Source organism: Sporothrix schenckii (genome assembly GCF_000961545.1).
Source record: "Sporothrix schenckii 1099-18 chromosome Unknown Cont49, whole genome shotgun sequence".
Lineage (NCBI taxonomy): Eukaryota > Fungi > Ascomycota > Sordariomycetes > Ophiostomatales > Ophiostomataceae > Sporothrix > Sporothrix schenckii.
Window position 1 is genome coordinate 3,143,813 of NW_015971150.1, and position 13,992 is coordinate 3,157,804.

The 13,992-nt window shown below is 55.4% G+C and overlaps 3 protein-coding genes across 3 annotated transcripts; 1 reads left to right on the forward strand and 2 right to left on the reverse strand.

Moving 5' to 3' along the window:
* Positions 1 to 66: 66 nt before the first annotated feature.
* SPSK_05089 (uncharacterized protein) lies at positions 67 to 2,064 on the forward strand (the record flags this gene model as incomplete). The annotated part of the gene is made up of 3 exons (XM_016731841.1): positions 67 to 292; positions 347 to 645; positions 700 to 2,064. The coding sequence occupies 3 exons, from the start codon at positions 67 to 69 to the stop codon at positions 2,062 to 2,064; spliced, it is 1,890 nt and encodes a 629-aa protein (XP_016583532.1).
* Positions 2,065 to 2,696: 632 nt separating this feature from the next.
* Positions 2,697 to 6,425, reverse strand: SPSK_04844 (uncharacterized protein; the record flags this gene model as incomplete). Its single annotated transcript, XM_016731606.1, has 1 exon — positions 2,697 to 6,425. The coding sequence occupies one exon, from the start codon at positions 6,423 to 6,425 to the stop codon at positions 2,697 to 2,699; it is 3,729 nt and encodes a 1,242-aa protein (XP_016583533.1).
* A 5,328-nt stretch (positions 6,426 to 11,753) lies between these two features.
* Positions 11,754 to 12,044, reverse strand: SPSK_05733 (uncharacterized protein; the record flags this gene model as incomplete). Its single annotated transcript, XM_016732471.1, has 1 exon — positions 11,754 to 12,044. The coding sequence occupies one exon, from the start codon at positions 12,042 to 12,044 to the stop codon at positions 11,754 to 11,756; it is 291 nt and encodes a 96-aa protein (XP_016583534.1).
* Between the last annotated feature and the right edge of the window lie 1,948 nt (positions 12,045 to 13,992).

The following is a 13,992-nucleotide window of genomic DNA, read 5'->3' on the forward strand; positions in this document are numbered from 1 at the left end:
TCCCTACCTTGGTCCGCCCCCACCACATCGGCGCCCTTCTCCATTTTCGCTCGCTCCTTTGCTGCCATGGCGCCGACGCTGCCTCGGCTGCCCGTCTTTGAGGCGATTGCCAAGCACGACCCTGCGTCGACCGTGGTCGTCCACTCACATTCTGGCCGTCGTTTCCGCTATGGCGAGCTGCTCGGTGACGTTCGCAGGGCCCGGGACCAGATGATCGAGGCCGCCGGCCAGACGGACGACCTCAACGGCGAGCGCGTGGCCTTTATGGTCGAGAACAGCTACGACTATGTTGGTGAGTAGCCGCACACACATACTCTCTCTCTTCGTTCTATTCGCTGACTGTCAGTCACCCTTCTCGCTGTTCTGGCCGCACGGGCCATTGCCGTCCCGCTGTCGCCCTCCTTTCCTATCCCCGAACTGCAATATATCGTGGACCACAGCGAGGCGCTGCTTGTCGTGTCGTCGGCAAAGTTCGATGCCAAGGCCAAGGAGTTGCTGGCCTCCGAGCTCCTGTCCAAGCCAACCCACGTGGCATTGGCCAAGCACCTCGGTGGCGGTGCGTACGAGAAGGTTGAGCTCGACGAGCATGTGGATGCCGGCGATGCCGGCCTGATGCTGTACACCTCGGGCACGACCAACCGGCCGGTAAGTCAAGTATACGCCTCATTGAACCACTGCGCGGCGCTAACAACCTCCCAGAAAGGTGTATCTCTCCCTGAACGTGTCATAACGGCTCAGGCCCAGTCGCTCAACAAAGCATGGGAGTACTCGCCAACGGATCATCTGCTGCATGTGCTGCCGCTGCATCACATCCACGGTACCATTAACGCCCTCTACGCCCCGCTGTTCTCCGGAAGCTCCGTCGAGTTTCTCTTCCCATTCAATGCCGATGCCGTATGGAAGCGGTTTGCCGCGCCGTTTCTGCCAGAGACGGAGGAGCAGAAGCAGAAGAAGGGCACCACGATGCCCCAGAAGGAGATTGTCACGTTCTTTACCGTTGTTCCCACTGTCTATAGCCGCCTGCTTGCCACGCACAAGGAGCTGAGCCCCGAGATGCAAGCGGCCACGCGCGAGGCCATCTCGCCGGCCAACTTGCGCCTCAACATATCCGGCTCAGCCGCCCTGCCGACACCCGTCAAGAAGGCGTGGTCCGACCTGTCGCATGGCAACGTGCTACTGGAACGGTTCGGCATGACCGAAGTCGGCATGGCCCTCTCGTGCGGCCTGAACATGGCCCACCGCGTCGACGGAAGCGTCGGTTGGCCGCTGCCGTCGGTCGAGGCGCGTCTTGTCGACGTGGACAGTGGCGCAGTCATTGCACCTGGCGAGACGGTCGACAGCGAGGGCCGGGAGCGTGCCGGCGAGATCCAGCTGCGCGGCCCCACCATCTTTGCCGAGTACTGGCGCAATCCGACGGCAACGGCCAGCGAGTTTGCGCCGGCCGCCGAGGGGGACGCCAACACGACACCGTGGTTCAAGACGGGCGACGTGGCTGTGCGGCGTATGGTCGACGGTGTAGACACTGCCGCCGCCGCCGCCGCCACGCCATCCCAAGACTGGACGGGCGACCGCAGCATGTACTTTATCCTTGGCCGCAAGAGCGCCGACATTATCAAGTCGGGTGGCGAGAAGGTGTCGGCGCTCGAGATTGAGCGCGAGCTGCTGTCGCTGCCAGTCGTGGCCGAGGCAGCCGTCGTGGCGGTGCCGTCGGGCAAGTGGGGCCAGAAGGTCGGCGCCGTGGTTGTGCTGCAGGCCAAGGGCGAGCACGCGACAACCAAGTGGTCTGTTATGGACATGCGGCGCGCGCTCAAGAGCCGGCTGGTCAACTACAAGATCCCGCAGCTGCTGCGCGTGGTGGAGTCCATCCCGCGCAACGCCATGGGCAAAATCAACAAGAAGCAGCTCGTGGCGCAGGTATTTGTGGACGACTTTAGCGGAGACGAAGCGATGACACCGGCACCCGCAGCCAAGGTGAAGACGGCCCTCAAAAGGGATCCAACTGCTGCCACAGAAGCAGCACTGTCCACGGAAGAGGAGTCGCCGTCTAAGCGGCAGAAGGTGTAGGGTCGTCGTATCCGTCCCACGAGCGGTAAGGTGAGGTTGTACATATCATAAAAAATGTGTTCATGAAGGGAGAACTACAAAGGTCATCCAATATGACGTACATAGATGGTAATTTGGCTATATAGAAGACGCACATATTTCAAATCCTACAATTTCAGCTCTACTGTATCTGTGTTTTCTATTGAAAAACAACGGCATTATGATGGCATGCCTCCACTCTGTTTTCATTTCAACGTTTTCATTAATTTTCCTTATTTTTTCTTTGTTTTATTTGGTATTTTGACAGCTGTTTAAAACACAACGAAGAAATCCATGCTCCATTTTCCTGTACTTTCCATCTCTGGACACACTGAGTCGACAAAGTAGGAAGGAGCGGATTGTTCAGTGAATTTAGATGGAAAGAGCAACATGCAAGAACTGTTATATGTTTCCAGGCAGGAACGTAATTTCACAAAAGAAGAAATCCCACACCTTCGTTTGGAAGGAGCAACGCGGATTTGGGAAGGAACAAAGTTTTCTACGAAGGAGCGAAGTAAATACAAAAACATAACTGGCCAATCAGACCCATTCCCCGCGGCATATCCAAAGAAGCATCGTCACCCCGTCTCTTCTGACATAACGCCGCCTCTGCATCACTCCATTTCTGGCTCATCACGATCATCTGCTTCTTCCTCGGCTGCGTCCGCTTGCTCTGCTGCAATCGCGTCCATACGCGCGCGAACTAACGCCATCCAGTCAATACTCTGCGGGTAGCCCGTGACCGCAGGCAGCTCTGTCCTTTCAAAATCGATGGTCTCAGTCCGTTGCCCGTCGTCGTCTTCCTCGCCCTCGTCATTATCGTCGTCGTCCGCCTCGTTTCTCTTCCGCTTTCGCCCAAACGGCAACTTCGACCCCAGCCACCCAAAGAACCCCCTTGCTCGGTTCTCCTCCTCCTCCCTCTCGGCGTCTAGATCCATGCCAATTGCCGCAGCCACCCGCCTCGTCAAGTCCCGCGCAATTACCTGTCTTTTCAGCTCCGTGTCTCCTAGGTGGTATTCCCGCACGACCCTCTTCATCCTATGGTACCCGTAGCTCGGTCCCGACCACAGCCACAGGTACTGCGGCGATGCCGGGTCTTCGCTCGCCGGATCCCACAGCAGTTCCGGGTCCAGCGCGATGCGCGCCTCGTCCACCACTCGCGCCGCCGTTTCCGTTGTCTGCAGGTGCAGCGGCCACCGGTCCCTGTGGAAGAATTGCGGCGCTTCGCCGACAATGGACGGGTGTGCCCAGTCCCAGAGGGCAGCGCTTGCGTTGGAAGTCGCAGTGGCCGGCCACCCGGCGAGCGGCGTCGCTTGACCCGAGGCAGCCTCATCGATCAAACGACTCCGTACAACAGCACGCGCCTGCGTCTCAGTCACCCCGCCGTGGGCAGCCTCAAGTTCCGCAAAGTTGGCTGGGTCCGCCAGCCGAAGGACGTCGGCGAAGCTGGTGGGGATGCCATCGGCCTGGGCTTCGAACAGAGCGCCGCTCTGGTGCAGCAGCGAGTGGTACGTGTTCTGCCATGTGCGGATCGACGCTTGCATGGCGTTTGCCCTGCCATCCCGCCTGTGGCGCAAGTACGGCTCCCATCGCGGACGCTCCACCAGCTCCAGCTCGCGCAATGTCCTGCCGAATCGGTATGCCAAGGCACTGAAAAACTGGCGCACGTTGGGCGGCAGAGCCGTGCTGTCAGTTGCATGGCCGCTGCTCAGCGTCTCGGCCCAACTGACGTCAACATCGATCGAGCGGTTGGGCGCGCCAATGGCCTCGTCCGCACTGGCCGGTGTGGCCTGTGATCTCGTGACCCATGTCGAGTGAATACGGTGCTCGGGATGCACATCCAACAGCGGCCGCTGCACGAACCCGTGCGTCTCTTCGAATGGGTAGTGGACAAACCGGCATCGACCGGCACGGCTGAGGCGCGCTAAAAAGTGCAGCACGTCATAGAGACAGAACTGCGTCTTCTCCGTCGCTTCTGATCGGCCATCGGGGTCACTCGGCACGCCGTTGATGGCCAGCATCAAAACGGTCACGGGAACAGCCGTGTCGGCAGTGCGGAACACTGTCCGGCCAGGGTCATCCAGCAGTGCCTGAAAACGGTGGGCAAATACATGGTACAGTGCACGGCTGCCCTCGTCGAGCGTCTTGTCGTGGACTTCCTCGGCGTTAACGGGATCGACGCTCGTGTCTTCGTCGAGGTGCGGGCCCCGAGGGAGTGCCGCCGACAGTGCTTCGTTGGTCGAGTCGGACAACAGAAACTGCAACCACTGGGCCTCGGTCTCATTGATTCGCCGGACAGGTCGAGGGGTCGAGAATGTGGACTGCGGCTCGAAATCAAAACGTCCCCGCAAGCGGAGCGAGGCGTCCGGGGCATCGCCACGCAACCCTAACTCCACGTATCGGTGAACCTCGGTGAGAAACGGCCGCGGCGCAATATCCAAACGGCGAAGCAGCAGACGGCCGAGTCCGCGGAGAAGCACAAGAAGGCGTCGGTCGCGCTCCATGGGCACGGGTAACGGCAAACGGGTGAACAGGGAGCTATCCTCGTCCTCGTCCTCGTTCTCGTCTTCGTTGCTGTCGGTGGCATCGCCAATGCGTCCCAGACTGTAGGCGCCTTCAAAAGGTGGCAGCGTCGCCCAACCACGTCTATTGCTGTTTGCCGCCTCGGTCGTTTGGCGTGCCTGCTGCATCCAGTGCTGTCGGAACCGGCGATAGCGTCCCATATGGACGGTGAAAGGATGCGTCTCCAGCTGTGCAGCGGGAGCTTGGTCGAGACTTCCGGTTGCTGCAACGTCCACATGTGTACCTTGCATGTCTTCCGACCGGACAATGCGCTCTGCCTCGGCGTGGCATGCTAATTGGCCTGCGAATCGCCGCCCCGTTGTCTGCAGCAGGTCTTGCAGCGGTGGGGACTGAACCTGGCTCTGCAAGTCGTCGGCACTTTCCAGGAGACGGGCAGGGGTCGGAGGTTCCATGTCGCGTCCGTTGAACCCTCGAATCGCCCTCAGAAGCGAGTCGACGCCGCCAAGAAGCAGCTGCGAGGGGTGGTCCACGGTAGCCTGTTGGCGTACATGCTGTCGTCCGTCGAGAGTCTCAGCTGAGCCACCTTCCGCTGCCAGTGCCGCCTCTGCCGCAGCGAGGGCATTTGCCAGTCCCTCATCGACACCGGCGTAGCGATTGCTATTGCTCTCAGCGTCGTCTTCGCTCGCTCCCAGGAGAGTGTTGATAAACTTCTCAATCTTTGCAAAATTTGTGTGCCACTGCGGATCGCTCGTTGCGTCTTTTTGTGCCAGGTATAGAAAGGCCTGCTTGATAGCCCGATGCTGGCGGGTATTATCGTCGCCGTACGGGTCTTCATCAAGGTCGTTCAGGTCACTGAAGACCTCCCCGTCGTCAAGAAGCTTGCCGATATCCATGTTGAGCTGATCATCGTCTTCGCTGCCATGTTGTCCAATTTCGCTACCACCTTCACTTTGATCTCTGATCTCCAACTGAGACAAGTCAAACGAGCTGACCTCGACAAACGCCGATGCATCGTCCCGTGGCCGGTCTGTGGCGGCAGCTGAAGCTGGAGGAGCAGCAGCTGGAATACCGGGGACAACAACGGGGACGAAAACAGCACTGGATGTAGGGCCTTGCGACTCTTCTTCGAGAATAGGCAACTGGTGGGGTGCCACGCTGTCGTGGAGAGGCGGCGGAGACTGAACGGGTGCCCTGCCGTCCCGCTTGCCCTTGCCAGTTTCTGGCTCTTCTGCCGCCTCCTCGGGCTCGGCAGTTGCTACCGGGTAGGTGCCGTCGTCGTTGTTGTCGGCACCACCCCGTCCACGCGCTGAATGCCCGCTTCCCGTCCGTCTAGAAGCAGCACCACCACTTCCCCGGCGGCTGCCGCGAGCCGTCCCCCGAGCAGATGCACTGCTGCTGTCACGGAGTGTGCTACTTGCCCTACCACTGGCTGGCATGGATGCAGACGGGCCACGCGAGCGCAGGTGGTACGGGATATCGTCCGGGTCAGTTCTGGAGATAGAGCCGCGGACGGCAATGGTACTGCTGTCGCTCTTGTTCCTGGCACTGTTGCTCCTCGTAACGCGGTCGGAACCGCGCCCCAGAAGACGCCCAAACCCTCGAATTTTGCTGCCGCCGTTGTCACCGCCATCGTCACCACTGTTGTTGTCGCCTGTCTCGGTGTAGCTGATATGGGTGTCCGTCGGCAGCCACTCGGAGCCGTTCTGGCGGATGGCGCGTGTGAGCTGGCGAATGGAGTCCTCCATGGAGGCATTGCCGCCTCTGTTTCCCTGAAGATCGCTCAGGGTGATGATGCGCGGGCTACTGGAACGGGGCGCCATGTTGTCGGTAAAGTGAGTCAGTGGTGTGGTCTTGAGTTGTAGACGATACACCTCAGGATGCAGTGATATGGCTGTCTCTTGCGTTTCTTGGTTCAGAGGAGACGAGGTTATATTTGGCAATGTTGTTCTGGATTTGTTTCTTTCTTTCGTTTTTTTCTTCCTATTCTTCCTATCTGCTCTCGTCTACACGACATATTGTACGTTCTCATTTATTGGGACCAAAGTGGTGTATACAAGCCTCAAAGGGACAGCTTCACATCCTGTTGGCCCAACAAATCCGGCGTTCAGACGAAATGGTGGCATTGAGGCATCACCAAAACCGGAGAGCAAGGGATGCATCGGCCGCCGAAAACAGAACAAAGAAGCAAGGCACACAGCACAACAGCCTTTCCGGAACAAGATTGACTCTATTCGAGTTGAAAGAAAAATATCTATGTCAGATTTCTAAGTTCCATATGACTGCATCGACGCCTTTCTAAGTTTACTTGTGAGATGTAAGTCATAATCCCCAACCTTTCTGACCTTTTTTATACAAAATTATAATCCAATTGAGATCAAATAAATACAATATATTTTCGTGTCCAACGACAATTCGTCTCAACGAAACGAAAAGAAAGATACATCGTAGGGTTTTGACCACGCCGTCATTCCCATTCCACGACATAACAACCCGCGCTGTGCCGTTTATGGTTCCGCGTTCGCGTAAAGTGGTTTTTACCAACGGCATCTTTCCCTTTCCTCCTCGCCTGTCTCCCATTTGCGTAAATATATTTTATCTACCTTTTCCATCACTGGCCGTGCTCTTTATCCACGTCTATATCGGTCTTTCGTCTTGTCCAGCCTTCTCTTCTTCATCCGTTATGCCCTGTCCTATTTGTTCCATTTGTCTTGTCTGCCTTGCATTCTCTTTCACCGGTCAGTCTGTGCGGCTCCCTGGAAACAACCGGCCGCCCACTGCCAATCCTGTTTCCTGCTTTTCTTGTCCCTCTGTGTCCCATACACTGCAGAACCGTATTTGAGGTGTCCATGGGCCTCTGGCCTGTCTCTAACCTGGTCATAGTAGAGGAGCTTCTGAGCTTCTGTCCTCCGCCAGCCAATCCTTTAGCCTCTTTGTACAATGTATGGCCACTCACCAATTAACCCTTGTCCTCCAAATGCAGTCCAATCCCCATTCATCCATCGTGCCGGCGAACAGACCCTTACAACCCCGTCTATTTCTGTGCATCTTTCCCATTTCGTGCTTGCTCGTGCGCCTTGCCTCTTGTTCTCGTTCGTGTCATTTTTTCTTCTTCTACTTCGTAGAAGTAACACGCGCGTCGATGCACCGTCATAAATGATGGCGATGAGCGTCGTATTCCGTACGTGTACATGTACTGCAGAGATGGGCCCTCAGACGCCCCCTTTCTTTCCATTCCACGTACCGTTGCATTCCGTCCCGTGTGCAGCATGTCCCCAAGACAATTAAAATACTCCGTACGACACGACTCTGGCAGAACCAGAAAAGGCCATTCTGCGGCGTGTCTTCCGTGCATCGCCTCTCTGCGAATTGCTCCTGCCAACTCAGGAAGGCCTGTCTTGGCAAACAAAGGGAAGGCACTCGTGGTCGCAGTTGCCCAGTTCTCTTGCCTTCCTGCTGTGTTGTCCAGCTGTCCGGAAATGTCGAATGCGGACCATCGACGGCTCTCTCTCTTTCCATTTTGGTCCACCCCTACCCGTCCACGGGGCAGGCACTACGTCCTCGACGGCAGAGGTTTTTGCAGGGTCCACAAGCGTGATGAGCGACATAAGGGGATTTTGGCTGGCCTCTACAGCAAGGCCAGCTTCGCCAGAGGTGGATGAGGTCCCCGTCTTTGACGTGCAGGCGCCAGCAGAACCTACCTGCAGCGTTGTGCGTCTCTCTGCATCCTTCTGCAACCTTCTGCATGGTCCTGCAGGCCAGCCTTCACCCTCCAACACGCGCCATTTACTGGTCACGTTTCGACGCGATGCCAGTGGTGTCTGTCGTCTTATGATTTGCTCTCGTGTTGGGTGTTTGTTTGCGCGTGAGCGAGCGCGCGAGGCTGACCGTTTCAGACGCGAACGCGAGTCATTTACCAGCTACGGCGGCCCAGAGTACGACGTGCTTTTTACCTTTGCACTCTCCACTCCACGCTCGGTCCTCCCATGCGTTTCTGTGTGTACATTTTGGCATATTATTTTCTATGCTACGAGGTCTTTCTATTCAGGTTGTCCATGAGCTGTTTGTCCTCTCCGCACAGTGACACATGTCCGACGCCGTCCGAGGAAGTGCGGGACTACGGAGCCTAGGCTTGGCGGTGCTTTTTTTTTCACCTTCTGTGGAGCAATATCTTCTGTAGCCATTTGCTTGAGAGCGTCGCCGAGGGACACTAAGACTGCTGTGCCTCTGCACAGGCGTTTGCCGTGCTGAGCGTTCATATTGTGCAGGCTTGAGGATCCTATTTTCAAGGATCTCGCCCAGGATCAGGCTTGGCCAGAGCGGACTTTTCAGGGACGTTGTTAGTCTGTTGTCTTGTGTCGTATTGCGGAGGACCCGGTATGCTAACCCGGTTTCTACGGCGCATCTGACACGACATGCAACGCAACGACGGCAGAAATAGGGGGCAACAAGTATGGGAGGACATGGAGGACAAGGAGGGAAGACAAAAAACATGGAAACGGCAAGGCTCCACGACGTATGCCTGCAGTCTTTTTGTCTGGCCACAGATACCAGCAGCTTGCCATACTTTTCAATGACATCCATCGAACAGAGCACTGAAACACCGGCAGTGCAAAAGAGAGAGTCCATCGGCCGGGACGTTTGGAAAAAGAGACGTATTCTCCTCGTTGCCAAGGTCATCTCTCGGCCCTTCTCCAGGTCGAACAAGACTGTCGGCTCGCTGTTAACGGGACTGTCGGGCAAACAGCAAACAATCTGTCTACATCCAGACGCAGAAACGACAACGAAACTAGCAATACGAGCATTCTTTGGTTTGTGCCCCTGCTTCATTAAGTGCACACCTGCTCCAGACAAGACCGTCCCGTTGAATATGCAAATCTGTCTTGCCCCGGACCGAATTTTCTGAATAGAGGTCCGCACGGTTTAAGGTTGTTTTGGAATAAAACAAAAGACAGCAAACTGACAGATCCGTGTACGACATACCAATGTATTCAAATAAATGATTTGATTGCATGTCGTACTCCGTACGTCGTTATTATTCAATCACATATATTCTTATCGTGTCTGCTATGCTTCTCCTCTGGATTATTCAATATATCTGCCTTTTCTCTGCCTTTTGCTTTGGCCACCTGTTTTCCCGCCTCTTCTATCCCATACAGCGCAGGGCACGTTTCTGTTGCCATGATTGAATTGTCCGCTGTCCACAGCAGCCGCGCTCGTCGTAAATGTATATTCCAAAACGTATATGCTATATGTTCCCACGAGACTGCCGTCTCGCCTAGAATTACACCAGCCTCTTTTAACACACCTCATCACCGCGTCGACACCAAGACAACGGCTGTTTCAAAAGCACTTTCAAAAGCACCTTCAACAGCATGCTCTGTTGCAATGGATGCTGCATTTCCGCCGGAGAAGAACATTGCACCCGCGGTCCGTGGAGACTGCGCGATGCATGGTAGCTGTCCATCGTGTCCCGTGTTTATTCTTGGCAAGGATCTGTGCGGGCGCGCATCGAACGTGTCGACGGTCTCGAAGCTCGAGCTCTCGAGCTCTCGAGCTCATGAGCTCTTTTCTCTCATGCCACCCCAGCTTGTAACGGCGACCCATGCGAGATGAAGGCCTTCGTTGAAGAAAACCAAGGAAGAAGAAGAAAAAAAAACCTCCGGTGGGCACAGACCTTCTCGCAGCCGTGTGCTGGTTCGGTGCGTCTTTTTCTTCTGTTCTTCCCCTTTTGTCTTGCTGTTTCATTGCTCAAAGACCGCGACAATTGTCCTCTGTCGTTCGACAAACTCATGTGTAGGCACACATGTCCATCATCTTCGTTTCTTGTCGTCGTATGGAAACCGGAGAAGTCATTCCCCTCTTCGTGGCCCCCGAATACTTCGCGTTCTGGAACCACAAAACAGCCGGCTCCGGAGAAGGGGCCCGAGCAACGTGGAAGCAATAAGCGCGTTTTTATTTCTCCCCTCTCGTTTCCCATTCCAAATGGCCCGTATGGAGTGCGACGCCGTACGGCCTTGAGTGGCAGGGGTTGTCTGTAATTGCTCACTTTGCTCTCGTGTCATCGATACATCGTCGATATAGTCGATAGAGTCGTAAAGTAGTACTCCGAATTTCCTCCGTACAACACTTGTATTGCACGTACACAATACCGGACTAGACAAAATGGCTCTTTATTTAGCAAAGACGTGTTTCAAAACACCGGCAAACAAACAACGGCCGCATGCAAGCGAGTCCCTCGCTGTTCTTCTAGATCTCGGATCTTCTAGGGTTGTTCGATACTGCATGCATGCAGCATAGATTGCCGGCAGGGGGCGAGGGGGGCCGATAGAGTACAGTGTAGTTGTCGATGGCTGACGCAAAGATGGCTGGCCAGCAGTTTGATGCCCAGGTTCAATATGCTGTTTTCCGTTTGTGCATATTCCAAGTGTAATTTGCCCATTCCCTTTCGCCTCCCCTTCTGCCGTCCCGCAACGGCCCGGAACCTCAAAGACGAGAGAGTAGAAAACAAAAACATTCCTTCTTTGGCTCGGGGCGGTGTCCGCCGTTGCTGTGCCAGTTGGTTCTTGGGGCCACGGTGGTCCGTCAGACGAAAACACCGACCAGCGACTCATGCACCGCGCCGGTTTTGTCGACTGTAGTTTCCAGAACGGGCGACAAGACAAATCTTAAAAACCCGGATGCAAACACCGCTGGACCTGGTCTGATACACTTTGTTTGGTTTTGGCTGTGTGATGGGTTTTGAAAGGAAACCGTACCAATACCAGACCATCCCAACCAACGTTTCCGCGTCTGTCCCGTGTCTGCCCCGTGTCCCCGCACACTGTGCTTCCGTGTCCCGTGGTTTCGCCAGTGCCGGAACACGGGGTACGTTGCACTCCCGTATATTTCAGACCTGCAGCCGTTGGCGAAGTTCATTGTGGAGATTGTGTGGGTAGGCGCTCTGGCCTATTTAATTTACTCGTAGGCAGGGTGAGCACAAGCCAAGAAGGTGAGCAGGCAAGCAGAAGACATCCAATTTGGTAGTTGGCAGGAGGAGGAAAAACTCTTTCGTTGGGAAGCTTGTTTGTTTGTTTGTTTGTCTGTGCACACTGTTAATCACCCACGGTGCTTTCTTCTTGGGTGCTCGCAGGAGTGTTTAATGGAAACGCTTAGCTTGCCTGTCGCTCGTCTCGGTGTCTATCTCTCCGTGCAACAATATCTGTTGCACCCTGAGGTTGGACTAAATAGTTGCTCTGTTGTTTGTCCTCCAAAGGCAACGACACGCCGCCACCGACGGGAGGCTTTCTCACCGTCGGCCAACGTCGTATTCGACCGGGGTAAGCAATGTTGTAGGTCTTGGTCAGGTCGCCCCATTGTGTGATGTGGTTGTGAGAGCCTGCTCCTTGTATTCGAACGTGTCTGTCCACGTTCAGTTTGACTGCCATTACTTTGACTGCCATTATTTTATCATGCATTGTCCTTCGCATGACCGCGGTCTGGGCCAAGATGGGCCAAGATGCACCAGGTGTGGCCTTGTGTCGTCATTTGTGGCCAATCTTTTGATTGGTATTCGAACTGAAAGCTATGCAAATCCAATAATCTAGGTTCGCAATAAACACAAGCACACACGTTGATTGGATTTCCACACTCGTGGACACGGCACGGCTGTAGCGAGTTCGGTCTGGCAGTGGCAGACCGTCCTGCCGTGTCTTTGTTTGTCCTCTGCGTTTGTGCTTGTATTCGACCTTAACACGAGCCGTACGAGAGGCTGAGAACGCCGTTCAATGGCAAATTAGATAGGGTTTCGTGCGCTGGTAGTCCCTAGGGCCAATCGCTCGTACTTGCGTGACACTGTCTCCCGCACATGGCGGTTGTGGCCTGGCCCAAACCCGCTGGCCGCCCCCAGAGGTGGTCTGTGCCGGGGGCCTGGCAAAGGGGGCCCTCTCCTCTCGGACTCACCAGCAACCAACCAACGTGAAAGACGATTGCATCGTCGATTGGTAAAACCAGGTCGCTTGATCTGGCCATTTTTGTCTCAGCTGATTTGGTGTCTTGTGAGCCGGCTGAGCGAAACAGAAGCTGGCCTATTTTGTGTGATGCATAAATGCATCTTTGGAATGTGTTGCAGAACGAGGAACAGAGGCTGCAAATCGGAAGAATCTCGTCGGACAGGGGTGGTAAGCATTGTCGCCTGCCAGCAGACAGCTCGCGCACGATACGGTCCAGGAGGCCAAAGGCGTGGCTGGCCACGGCAGCATCTGTCGGCTCATTGGCTGGTGCCAGACAGCTTCGGGTTTCAACTTGAACAGGTGAATATGACGAGAGAGGAAGACCGACGGACGAGTTCGTTGCCAGCCCCTCTCGTCACGGCCCATATCGGCAATGTTCGTCCCACAGTGGCAATGCTGACGCCCCCTCTCCGGTCGATGATGTAGGAAGCGCAGACATGAATAGACTCGAACCAAGATCGTCAGCAGAAACGTACGCCGGTTTCCGCGTTCTGCAGCATCAGCGGACGCCCGTGGTTCGCCGAGACAGAAAAGGACGAAATGGGGGGAAGTTAGAAAACGAATAGGAGGCAACGATGCAAGGGAGAAATGCCTTCCGAAGGAGTACAAGGTCAGCAATGAACCCCAAAGACCGCGGTGTCTCCCTCTTCGCCTCAACCGTCCTTTTGTTCCTTTTCGTTCTCGTCGCCAATGCTGGGCTCTGCCCGGAGTACGTGTCAAAAGGTTTCGTTGCCTCTGCCTCGCCAAAGCAGGATAGGATGTTCTTGTCTTTGTCTTCTCTTTCTTCGTTTTGTTATTGTTTTTCACTCAATCGATCGCTTTCAGCTGGTCTGGGAGCCGGAGACACGTCCCTAAACCGTGTAAGCGGCAACTCGGTCGTGCATATTCTGCCGCATGTTTCCATGTTTTCCGCGCGTTCCATGCACCCGTCTTCTTGTTTCTGCATCTCGTCTGCGTCGGCCGTCCTTCGCTTTCTCCTTCTGGCTATTTTGTGGAGTTGTCTGCAGCAGCTTCATGCACGAAAAATACGAGCGTGGAAGAAGAACAGTATGGGAAGAAAAAAACGAGGGGGATCCGGAGGCTCTGCAGCACCAGGCTAGGCATTCTGATTATGTCCCGCCGTCGTCTCCGGCAATGATACCTCGATGGATACGCTGGGTCACTCTTTCGATCGGGTTTGTGTGATGCTTTCCCGGGTATTTTGGTTGTGTCGTGTGTTGTGTTCTGGTTACTTTACGAGCGGCGAGAAAGCTGCTTGTTGTTAGGTGCATATCTTCACGTCATGGACCACCCTGGGAAAGCACGTCAATTGCCTCAACAGGCAAGAGCTGCCCTCAGCTGCCCCTCGACGCGGTGCATCGCGCTTTCCTCCCAGCCTCCTTCCTTTGCTTCTTTTGTT